Source organism: Xenopus laevis, chromosome 3L (genome assembly GCF_017654675.1).
Source record: "Xenopus laevis strain J_2021 chromosome 3L, Xenopus_laevis_v10.1, whole genome shotgun sequence".
Taxonomy (NCBI): domain Eukaryota; kingdom Metazoa; phylum Chordata; class Amphibia; order Anura; family Pipidae; genus Xenopus; species Xenopus laevis.
The window spans coordinates 97,909,647-97,922,485 of NC_054375.1; the positions used below are offsets into that span (position 1 = coordinate 97,909,647).

The 12,839-nt window shown below is 37.5% G+C and overlaps 1 protein-coding gene across 10 annotated transcripts in view; it reads left to right on the forward strand.

The window, feature by feature from the left end:
• Positions 1–12,839, forward strand: part of neo1.L (neogenin 1 L homeolog) — a 90,571-nt gene that overhangs the window by 62,289 nt on the left and 15,443 nt on the right. For 6 of the 10 annotated variants that reach the window (XM_041586676.1, XM_018252891.2, XM_018252896.2 and 3 more), the window contains exons 3-8: positions 1,849–2,124; positions 2,451–2,604; positions 4,060–4,196; positions 8,302–8,456; positions 8,582–8,702; positions 10,458–10,674. In XM_041586676.1, the coding sequence (XP_041442610.1) occupies positions 1,849–2,124; positions 2,451–2,604; positions 4,060–4,196; positions 8,302–8,456; positions 8,582–8,702; positions 10,458–10,674 (1,060 nt within the window). The remainder of the gene's footprint in view (positions 1–1,848; positions 2,125–2,450; positions 2,605–4,059; positions 4,197–8,301; positions 8,457–8,581; positions 8,703–10,457; positions 10,675–12,839) is intronic. The other 4 variants (XM_018252894.2, XM_018252900.2, XM_018252898.2 and 1 more) reach the window with 1 other exon arrangement.

Genomic DNA, 12,839 nt, shown 5'->3' on the forward strand with positions numbered 1-12,839 from the left:
TAGCTGTGATCTGCTCATTCTGCCAATGGACAAATTTAGTGTATTAGGACTAATCTGGAAGGAAATTCTTGCTCTATAACATAGAATAACAGTGAATTAGCAACCTGGACAAACAGTTTTCGTTTATCAATCTTTTGTCTTAACAGAAATAGTTTGGTTGGGAGGGGCAAAATGCTATAAATCTCTCTCCCTCACCCAATTGCAGTTCAAAGTGACTGTGAAACTCCATGATGGTGCCTTTCCCTCTTTGTGAAATTGGCAATCATGGCCCTGCATTGTGGAGCAGTAAAGACTTGTCATTGCACAGCATAAGGTGTGATCGCGGGGAGGGGAGCTTTGGGGTAGGTTGGAGGTTCATAATGTATTGTCTCCTCTCCGAGCTATAAATCACTGTGCAGAACCCCCTAGCAAATCTCCTTTTGTGTCATTACCTTTAAAGGCTTTGTGTTTCCTTCTCTAAGGAAAAAAAAAAATTCCCCTTGAAAATCGTTTGGGTGAAAAGGAGTGGTATATCACTTCTTTTAAGATGCATTGTTTAAAGGTTATTATGGATAAAAAGAAATCATGAAAATGTTTTAGCTGCTGTATCACTAGAAAACCTTTAAACTCCGTAGATTTTCTAATTTTATCCTTGACTTAAAAAGGTGCCAAACCTCTTTAAGAAAGTCCATTCTTGTTTTCGCACTTGCCTGAAAAGGCAAAATCATTTTTTATGTATACATTTGGTATTTAATTCCCATTTTCGGATGCTGAGTATTAAAATAGTCAATTTCTATTTTTTAGCTATGGTTTTTTTTTTTTTGGCCTTTTGGTTTTTATGTGCCACTGGCCTACCTAATAAAAATGGTGCTTGATGCTTATGTTATAAATAGAGGAAAAATTGAACAGAAATATGAATGTTTTTTTTTATTGTTGTTGCAGAAAAGGCAAGTTACATACATGCAGCACTTTAATACCCCTCCGAATTGTGTCTGTATGTTACCCTCCCATTTAGACTGTAAGCACTACAGGGTAGGGTACTCCAGCCTTTTGTCTGCTTAACACTGAGCACTTAATCTATATTGTAATTATATTACAGTGCTATGCAATATGTTGGCGCTATATAAATACATGTTAATAATAATAATAATAATATATTTATATTTACGTGAATTGTATTTTTTAATAATGCACTTATTGTTACTTTTTATTTCAATTACCCCATGTTTGTTACTTCTTATTTATTGTTTTGCTGTACAGTGCTTAGCCCTCAAGGAGCGCTATACAAATAAAAATATTAGGGATGCACCGAATCCAGGATTCGGTTCGAGATTCGGCCTAGATTCGGCCTTTTTCAGCAGGTTTTGGATTCGGCCGAATCCTTCTGCCCAGCCGAACCGAATCCTAATTTGCATATGCAAATTAGGGGTGGGGAGGGAAATTGCGTGACTTTTTGTCACAAAACAAGGAAGTAAAAAATGTTTTCCCCTTCCCACCGGTTCGGATTCTGTTCGGTATGTGGCCGAATCTTTCACGATTCCGAATCCAAAATAGTGGATTCGGTGCATCCCTAAAAAATATACATACATACATACATGTCCTTTAAGAGTTACTTAATGCAAATTTGTTATACCATATAATATAGAAGTGCACCATATTTATGGTTTTGAGATCATATATTTGAGTTGAAATTTGACTTACCTCTAATTTTTATTTGAAACATTATTAACATGTATTTATATAGCGCCAACATATTGCGTAGCACTCTATTGATAATGTTGTTACTATTGCTTACTTTGATCACTGAAGATTCATGCAGATGTCGTTATAACCAGTATAAAACTCTTGTTTTTTCCTCTGTTCTCACAGGCCTCCCTCGATTTACAAGCCAACCGGAGTCCTCTTCTGTATATCTTGGGGATAGCATTGTATTGAACTGTGATGTCAGTCCTGAACTGGTGCCTTTTGTGCAGTGGGAACAAAACAAGGCTCCACGGGAATTGGACAGCAGAGTAGCTGTTCTATTAAATGGCAGCTTGGTCATTAGCAACACCAATGAAAGTGATGCTGGACTATACCGCTGTGCAGTAGGTGGAGGCTCATCCATAAAATACAGTGAGGAGGCAGAGATCAAAGTACTTCAAGGTAGGTAATTATAGGGTGCCATCACTGTAACTTTTGTACATTTGCATTATGCAAGCATGCTATGCTTCTCTGGAAGATAGGCATCACAAGCCACTGGGTTTCTTAAGTACATGGATGAGGATTAATTGGAAGAGGGGGCAGTAAAGCATCGTTCACTTATATGAATAGACTAAAATACATAAATACATATACACAAGAACATTTCCTTTACTGTGCTGTATGTTGGCCAACACAGCAGTTATCTATTCTCCTCTACAAACAATGTTGGTGGGGTTGCCTTTTAAAAATCAATATGTCTGTGATTGTTGATGACTTGTTTTCTTCAGACACAGGAGAGGAACGTCCCATGGTGTTTCTGCGCCAGCCTTTACCATTTACCAGAGTCTCTGGGCAGACTGCACTTTTGACTTGTGTGGTATCTGGGTATCCCATACCCAGTGTGCGCTGGAGCCATAACCAGAAAGAAATACTTAATGAAAAGTAAGTCTTGTTGATAGCATTGTATTCACACATGCATACACCAGTTCCTTTTGATAATGATCAGTGTATTTCAACTGATTATTTGCTTAATTTTTTGATATTTGTGCTTCATCTGAATATTGGCCCCATTCTAGAATCTGCAGTTTCAGACACATTGACTACCACTTAACTTGTATTTTTAAACCAACACAAATACATACTTAGCTGTTGTATTTACAGGTTATTGTCTATGTAAAACACCTTAAAGGAACAGTTCAGTGTGAAAATAAAAACTGGGTAAATAGATAAGCTGTGCAAAATAAAACACATTTCTAATATAGTTAGTTAGGCAAAAATGTAATGTATAAAGTCTAGAGTGACTGGATTTGTAAGATAATAGCCAGCACACTACTTCCTGGTTTTCAGCTCTCTAACTCTGGGCTAGTCAGCGACTTGAAGGGGGGCCACATGGTACATTTCTGTTCAGTGAGTTTGCAATTGATCCTCAGCATTCAGCTCAGATTCAAAAGCAACAGGAATGACCAATGTGCCCCCCCCTCAAGTCACTGATTGGTTACTGCTTGGTAACCAGGGTAACCAGTTAGTGGAAGCCAAGAGAGCTGAAAAGCAGGAAGTAGTGTTATAGCTGTTATGTTACACATCCAGTCACTCCAGCCTTTATAGATTACATTTTTGCCTAACTATATTATAAATATATTTTATGTTGCACAGCCTATCTATTCACCCAGTTTTTATTTTTATACTGAACAATTCCTTTAAGTAAGAAAAATCTGTTGTGATGTTGAACTGCAGAGACTAAAATGCTTTTTGAGATAAATAATAGCAGGAGTGATAAACTGTTAATACCTTTATTGTCTAACAGTGATGATAATCATTGCAACCAACCTTTCAGAACATTAAGGCCCCCCATACACGGGCCAATAAAAGCTGCTGCTGTCAAAATTTGAAAATTATGAGTGAACGGATACATGGTGGAAACCGTTGTACATGCATCAGGCTCTAAGAATTGGGAGGTTACAGTTGCTGACTAAGAAACCTGCTCAATAAAAGCTGCTGACAGACAGGAGTCGGCAATTTATTAGCCTGTGCTTCCCGATCGATATCTGGTGAATGTTGGTCAGATCTCGATCAAGGCAGGTTAAAAAATCCCGTCGGATCGCAGCCACATCTGTGCGTTTATGTGGTCCTGCGATCCGACCGCCCGTATCTAATGCATTCTGATCCGATCATTGGGCCCCAGGGCATATCGGGGAGATATCCGCTTGTTTGGCAACATCGCCAAACAAGCGGATTTCTACTTCTATGGCCACTTTTACTGGTACTTTTACATTTACATTTACTGATGATCAGTCTTTTTTTTATCTCAAGCTTGTGTTTCTCTTTAAAATAATTACTGCCATTGCACGGCTCTCTGTACTGCTTTGTGTATTACTAACTTTATATATTTTTCTGAAGCTCAGAGAAGTTTATGCTCGTGGCAGGGGGCAACCTGCAGATCAGCTCTGTAACGGAAGAAGATGCTGGAATTTACACATGCATAGCTGACAATGGGAACCAGACAATTCAGGCTCATGCTGAGCTTAGCATACAAGGTATGATATGCAAGCAAAGCTGCTTAATTGCCCAAACTAAAGAAGATGTTTAGTTTATGTATATTCTTTTATATATAAAATAAAACTCATATACTGTAAAACTGCCTGTAACATTGCAGAGGTGAGTTCCTGTTAGTGAAAACCTACTAGTTTTCTATCCTGTACATGTTAAATGTTAACTTTGAAAATTCAGGTACATTTAAAAATGTCATTGCTCAGGTCCAGATGATGAAAATTTGCACGAATAAAGGGGGGCAGGGGCGACAAATGGCAGTGGGCCTAGGGGCGCACACTATGCAAATTTGGCCCTGACTGTTGTGGTGGAGAAATATTTTCTTCCTTAGTTATTAATATGACATTTTTTGTCATACAGACATAATAAAGTGAGATGTTTGGCAATTTCAGTGTTATACTTGATAACAACATAGGTTAAAGCACTAAAAGCAGTCTCATTGTTCAGCTATTACAGGAGGTTAACACGTAATAAGTATTGAGAAATAATAACCACAAATCCTGGGTACCTTACAGACTGAAAAAAGTAATAAACAGAGAAAAATCTTGGGTTATTGAATTTGTGTGTTGCCAGATGCTGAGGTAAGGCTAAGATATTGGTAAGCGTCTGTGCCTATTTTAACTGGCCATATATTGACTTCTCTTTATAATCCAAGAATTTTATCTATTTTTTTTTGTTTCTAAGGTTTATAGGTTAATTAGTCTCTCCAATATAGTATTAGGGGGAAGGTTATACAGAGACCACAGTCCTGGGCTTCCTGTCTTCTCCCACTTGGTGGTATCCCCAGGGACTAGTTATAAATTAATTGAGACTGTAAAGTCGCTTTTGGGGATTTCTCCACCCTTCTTTCAATGTTTCTTTTTATTAAGTCAAATTGCAATATTTGTTGTTGCACAGTGCACTTGTTTTTTAAGTTATTTGGTTAATGAATTGTTTACCTAGTGAGTAAAAGAATTGTACTATAATAAGTAATGATAGTCTTTATACTGTGTGGAGCACTAGTCATATTCTAACGAGTTCTATCACTATGTGTAAACACTTGTACTTTAAAGGTTCCTTTGACATCTTTTCTGGGTTGTCTTTCTCTCCATTTTGATTTAGTCGGACTACTCCTTCTGAGGTCTTTAATTCTTCGAAAATGTGTGCAAATTGGACATACGCACTCTCTTAGCTGGTGTACATTTTGCAGCATTATGGTGCTGGAAAAATTATGGAATGCATTATATTTTAATGTCCCATGTAACATCCTTCCTAACTGATATGATCAGTTAAAAATCATTTAATTCACTCCCTTCCACTTCACACTGAGCGACATTATTATAGAACGTCACCAGGATGTGTCCCACTGTTGTGCTGTGGAGATAGTGTTACCTGTCGATGAGATTACAGGGTTATCCATTTTTTGCAGGAAGGTAGATCTTTCCGCTGGCACTAGGTGTGTTTAAAAATATTTGGTCCCAGCATTGCAGCACCAGCGTTTTTATCATCAATGCGCACAGCTACTACAAATGGGCCAGATCAAGTACTCTGATAATACAGGGGCACCCTGTGTGCATTCAGATAAGGCCAGCTTAATCCATTCCATTCAGTTGTGTTATGTGCTATAAAGCCTCAGCCATACTTTGATCCTTGACCTTTGGAATAATTGTCTGTTTCTGTGCCAAGGATTTGTATTTCAACCAATGACTTCATTTCTTCTTCCTCTGGGGCTTTTTCATGAGTCCCGTCAATAGTATATTATTTTCTGCCTTGTTAACTGAACTTACTGATTTTCTGTATCAGACCATGACTCTGTTTCAGCAATTTAAAGTGATTATACAATTTCCATTACAAATTTAACATTCATCCCCTAAGGCTAATGTACATGCGTGGTTTTGATTGCTGCTACAAGAAGGAAAAAAAATCACTGAAACAGTGGCAGGTTCCAAGTCTCCCTTAGCGGACGATTTTTTCTAAAAAAAAAAAAAATAATAAAGAAAATACACAGTTATGGGTTTTTTTTCTTTTTAATAATGGCTGTTGAAGGAAACCTGTTGGTCCTTTTCAGGGCAGTGGAACAGACTATCATCAGGTAGCAGGTGTTTTGAAGAGGTCCTTTTTGTTTGGGTTTTTTTTGGTATGATTTGTTTAATATTTATATTTAAGTTAAGGCCTTGTGTGGGAAGCTGTAGCAGTTAGGCAACACCCTCAGATTGCACCTTGTTGTGATTGCCATACAATGAATATACCATTGATGTTCGATGTGATTTGAGCTTTTCATCTGAAAACCTATCCCAGGCAGTATATATTGTCAAATAGCATGCTTCTAATTGCTAAGTAGTCGATAGATCAATGTACTTGCATGCAACCCTATAGGGTATTATGGGGGTGCCTTTTGCAGTATGAACAGAATTCAGTGTAAATTGCATCTTACACAAACCAATTGCGACATCTGCAGTCGGAACACTACATAATGTGAAAGCATGAAATTCCCATAGGGGGAGTTGGAAACCTGACATGTCTAATCAGGAAGAGGTATTGCATTGTCACCAGCCATGTTGAAATTGCTGTGCCTAATATGCACTTATATTCCTTCTAATAAAAACAAATAGCATTGAGCTGTGATTGTGATTTACCAAAAGCTACATTTAAACTTCCCAAATAACTTGAATTGCCTGTTATATTTCATGTTCCATTATTGTCTGATACATTTGCATTAGGATAATCCTTGGTGTCTTGGCCAGTGATTAATCATCCAAAGCTTCTTTTCTTTTGGCCTAAATAGTTTTTCATCTTTTCTGTAATAACTGCTATTTAAGGTTTATAATACTTCGGCTGGCTGTTTAACCATTATGCTTTATACCAAGTCTCCCATGATGAATATCTTTACCATGTAAGTGCAACCTTGTTAGTTGCCCATTTGTACTTTTCTGATGCTGTAAAGGGATTCTGTCATGAGTTTTATGGTTTACTTTTATTACTAAATTACACTCTTTACATTGAAAATAATTCACTCTACTATTTATGAGAATAGCACCCAAGCAGGAAAAAAAGGGGTTTTCCTGCTTTGGTGCTATTCTCATGCATACCACTAGCAGATCCTTCAGCAGAGGTTTCAGATAGCTGCTATCTGGTTAGCTGCCCATTGTTCTATTGAACAATTCTGCTGAGAAGAAAGGGAAGGGGTGATATTCTAACTTGCAGTACAAGTACAACTGAAGTTTATTAGAGCACAAGTCACATGACCTGAGGACTCCTTGGAAACTGACAATATGTCTAGCCCCATGCCACATTTGAAAAATGAAATATTTAAAAATCTGTTAGCTCTTTTAAAAACGGATTTCAGTGCAGAATTCTGCTGGAGCAGCACTATTAAATGGTGAGGTTTTTTTTTTTTACTGTATCCCTTTAATCTTATTTTGCATATTTTTGTTTCATTCAAAATGACTTTATGCACTAGTGAAAAAATGTATCCAAATATTCATAAATATATGTTTAATAATATCATGTACGTTATTTTTAATAAGTTTAAATCAATAATTCATGAAAATAAATTGATGAAAATTATTTGGCAGAACAAAGTATCTATTTTACTTTGTTTTATACTAATTATATTTACTACATTCTTTCCATAACCTGCTTTTTTAGTTATTTCATTCACTTTTTTGAATTAAATATTATTACACCTGCACCTTTGAATAACAGGCGTTCATGGGAAAGCTTGTTTGTTAGGCAGACAGAGCAACACTAACACACACATGAAAATCTAGCAGATGTGGAGGTACAAACAAAAAAATCTAGATTGTGTCACCTATATAACCATTCCCCAAAGCCTGCTGGACAAAAATGTTAAAATCTGTCCAATTTGAAAAATTGGTAGTATATGCATGGTAGAAGAATATCGACCAGGACTGTCTGCTCAAACATAAAAAATGTTTCTTACGATTTTATTGGTACATGTAGCTAATCTAGCTAAAGGCTTCTAGGTCTCAAGGCAATACACGTTACTTTGACAATAATATATTGTGACTTTACCAGTTGTTTTTTTTAAACAAAATCATATCTTACAATTCATTTGTTTTCAAACAATGTTTATTTTCTATTTTACTACAGTGCCACCTGTTTTCCATGTTAAGCCATCCAATACTCATGCACATGAGTCCATGGACATTGTGTTTAAGTGTGAGGTGACCGGGAAACCTACTCCCACGGTTAAATGGGTCAAGAATGGAGATATGGTGATTCCAAGTGACTACTTCAAGATAGTGGTAAGAGCATAATCTTGTAGTTTGTTGCTTAAGGGGATGTTTAACATACAAGGCAAACCTTGAAATAAGTTTGTGGAAGAGAAGGTTCATCGTTTTTCCTAACATAATCTTTTTTTAATTTTCAGGAGGACCATGACCTGCAAGTGTTGGGTCTAGTGCGCTCAGATGAGGGATTCTATCAGTGTATAGTCGAAAATGAGGTGGGGAATGTACAGGCAGCAGCACAGCTTATTATCCTTGAGCCTGGTAAGATTTGTGTATTATAATATCCATATACATAAATATACATACTTCTGTCCTAGCTAAATATAGCAATGCATCCCAATGCTCATAGAGCCATAGGGCAGTGTTCTTTGCTTTATAGCGCACAGCCCATTGAACTTTGCCCATATTCTTCTCTGCCAATTTTCCAATTGTAGTTTTGCCCAAAAATTGTTGCACCTGTTAAACACATTGCTGCCCTAGGTTAGCTGTCTCCTGTGAGTTCCTGTTCCTCCTTCCTGAAGCCCCTGTAGAGAATCCTGTGCCATTGAGGCAAATTCTTTCTATGTAATGGAAAGTTCTGTGGCTTCCTGAGAAGTCACCATCCCTAATAAACTGAATTATTATTTCCTTGCTCTCTTTACAAAGAACAGTCATTTTCAGAATAATCGACAATCTAAGACCAGGGCTTTAACATGTATAATGTCTAAATTGGAATCTCTTATAATTAGACATCAACACTGCATTGTCTATTTTATTAGCTGCCCTTCATTATTTACATGCTGATGTTATTTGCTCATACAAAGTTTATAATTTTGCATGTGGTTAATGGTTTAGTCCATTCTCTTCCATATGTCCCTGCTCTAGTCTGATATACACCTTGCAGTTGTATACCAGAACTAATGATGTGGTGTTTTAGAATGAATTTTCACTTATGATTATTCCAGTGTTGCTTATAAGCAGACTTATATATCCAATTTATATGCTATAATAGGAGCACACATTATACTATGGGTCTGATTTCTGAACATTGACGCTAAATGGCACAAATTCTCTTTCAATTTGCATTCATTGTGGTATATGCTTTTATTAACTTTCCGGAAGTGTTCTGTTAAAGTTCAACACTTGTGCAGTTTAACACCTGAGTTCATAAATCATCCCCATGTGTAAAAAACATTTCTTTGTCTGTTTGATTTTCTATGAGAGGGAGCTGCCATTTTCCCCATTGTCAACACTGACAAGAGCACCATTTAACTCCTTACTGGGAAGGTTGCTTTCATTTCTGTAATGTATATTTGTAATGTAAAAATTGTACCGTTACCTACTCTTCTATTCAGTAGAAAAAATAATTGAAGGAGCACTGCCAAACTGAGATCGAAGCATAGTCTACATACTGTATTTACAGGCATATTATGTTGACCAGTAAAGGAGAGCTTTCAAACTAGCTTATACCGCTGAGAACCTAGAGTTAAAGCAACTTTGTCAAATTAAAAAGAAAGAGAATGAATTTAAATTGTTTTGCATTACCATAAATTCATGACAGTTTATCAGGAACAATAGCATCAGCCAGTCATATTATTAATTGTGGTAAAATTGAGGCATAATTATTGGTTTAAAAAGAGCAGGCTAAACTTGCAAGAGAATGGGCTGTCCATGTTGATATTTACATTTGTATTCTTAGAGTAACCTATTCTCTGCCATAGAGACCTGATGTACCTTGACTTGCTGGCTGTTGAAGGTCCTACTGTCAGAGGAGGGGTTGACTTTGATGTTTTGCATGTTATTGAGCAACTCAGGCCTGCCAGAGGTGGGTCAAGTCTTGGCATATTACAAGTCATAAAGGATGACTGTTGGACCTCTGACCTTTTGTAGTACCTCCTTCAGTGACTGGGTGCCTGTCTCTGCATGTCCGCTGTGCCTATTATGTTTATTTTCTGTTCTTGTTTTTCGCTTTGTGTTTGTTTGTGCCCGTGCTTGTCCTCCTCCCTTTTTTTATCCCCACTTTCCACCAATGTCAAGGTGTTACCATCCCAACCTCTCCCACCCCATCACTGACCCGTGCCACTGCTCACAATGTAGCTGCCACTCCAGGAGGCCCCCTGCCTTCATCCCCAAGGGATGTCGTAGCCTCTCTGGTGTCTACACGTTTCATAAAGCTGACTTGGCGTATGCCGGCTGATCCACATGGAGAGAACCTCACCTATCAGGTCTACTATACTAAGGAAAGCATGAATAGGTAAGTCTCAGCTTTTTAGTTATTTATGGCTGTCTTATAACCTTGCCTTTCAGAAACATGTTCTACTAAAGTGTATATTATTGGTCCCTGTGGTGGTTCTTTTTGTGAGTTTATAGTTTGCCAAACTCAGAACAAACTAAATAATCTGTTTGGAAAAACACAAATGCATGCATCCTAATGATTGGCAGCAGTACACAGATATTCTCATAACTATCTATGATAATATTTAACTTTGCTTAAGTGCAAATTTGTACTCTACACAGAATTTTTAGTGCATGTATTTGTAAAGTTTTGTAATTATTATGGAAAGTAATTTTTTTTTTTACAATGTGCAGTGTCATTCTGTTGTCATTCAAATGCAAAGCATGCCACGAGCTTTGGATATGAAAGACCAAACAAGCTTCAGCAAACTCTATAAAAGGATTGGGATTTTTTGTCTTGTGCTGAAAACAACATAAAGGAAATAAAGTATTGTCCTCCTCAGATATTTCAAAAAATAATATTTAAGCAACATGACTCTGTAACAGTCCCTTAAATTTGAACTAGCAATGAACATGTCTATTCTGTTAACACAACTGTTCATAAATTAACAGCATTGTACCTTAGTACACATACTAATAATACTAATAATATGCCATCTCTATTGATTGGAAACAGAATAAGCAACCAGAGGCAGATAATACTCCCAATATCCTCTTTATAAATTACTGTTAAAGGGTCAACAAGTACCTTGTACAAGGGCTTGTGCTGAACATACACTTTGCCTGTTGTTTTAATTATCAAAAATCTATATTTTTTTAGCTAAGCAGGGCAATCGTTGGGATTCTAGCTACTCCATGTTCTTGCAAGATAGCTAACAATGTGTAATAAGATTACAAAATCAATAGCCATATGCTTTTTTTTTTTTAATTAAACAAATGGCATGCAGTTTAACATATCAACAAATGCGTGAATTGGTGGAATCACAATGCCCTGTAAGACATACTGCCCAGTGCACAGACCTCGGAAATCCTGGCACCATGTGTGCAGGCTGTGAACAGAAAAGGATGCTGGGAGGAACCGGAAAACAGCAGTGGCACCAGCACCAAACTTGGGAGGCAACATTTTCCTATTTAGGGAACAAAAGAAATATTTTTTTCTATAGTTAATTACAGGAAGCCGTTTATGGGTTTGGAGTGATATTTGTGTCCCTCAAAGTGAAAACGAAATGTTTTTTACCATCATCTTTTCTAGTTAATTCAAATCATTTTGAAATCTTTCAAAATGTAATTAAAGGGAAAAATAACATATGTCATGGATGCCAGCTGTGCACAAAAAATAAAAAAGATAGATAAAATTGCTTGTTTTATAATATTAATATTTCCGAAAACAAAATTTCAGTGTGGAATATTCAGTTACATTAAACAGTTGATATAGGGTCTGGATACTTCTCATTTTGCACCTGTGAAGTTTTACTGCCTCTAATTTTCACTGTCTTAAAGGAAAACATTTTAATTGCATGATTGAGTGTACCATTCTCTGTGTTCTTTTCTTTTTTTCAAAAACTGTGAATTGAGCCATGAGTTTTCTATTGGGAACTGTCACGAATGACTTGCACCTATGTGTAGGGTAGAGTCCTGCAGCGGGTCGGGTACCCGCAAAAACCTGCGGGTTGCTGATGTAAGTTCCGGGTGCGGGTATAGATGCGGTTCTGCGGGTTGGGCCGCGGGTCTTCTCAATAGCGATATTTACTCCTTTTTTCTGGTCACGTCTACTTCGATGACGTCACTTCTGGTTTACAATGACAGCACTTCCTGCTTTACTCCTTTTTTTCTGATCACGGCTACTTCCAATGATGTCAATTCCGGTTTACAATGACAGCACTTCCTGATTCTTGTGGGTCGCGGGTCCGGGTTGCGGCTAAGGAACTTGCGGGTCAGGTAGCGGGTAAGAATGTGGGTCCGGGTTGCGGATTGCAGGTTGCGGGTACATTTAGGGAACGGGTCCCAAAAAATGGACCCGCGCAGGACTCTAGTGTAGGTTTGCGATCTTTTCTGAGAAATATTACTGGTGGGCGGGAACTTAAAGGGGCGGTCTGTGACACAAAAGGGGGCGGTGCCACGTGCCATGATGCAAAAAGGGGTGGGGCAACACCACAATGGCCAGAAGGCTGAGAAAAACGGTAA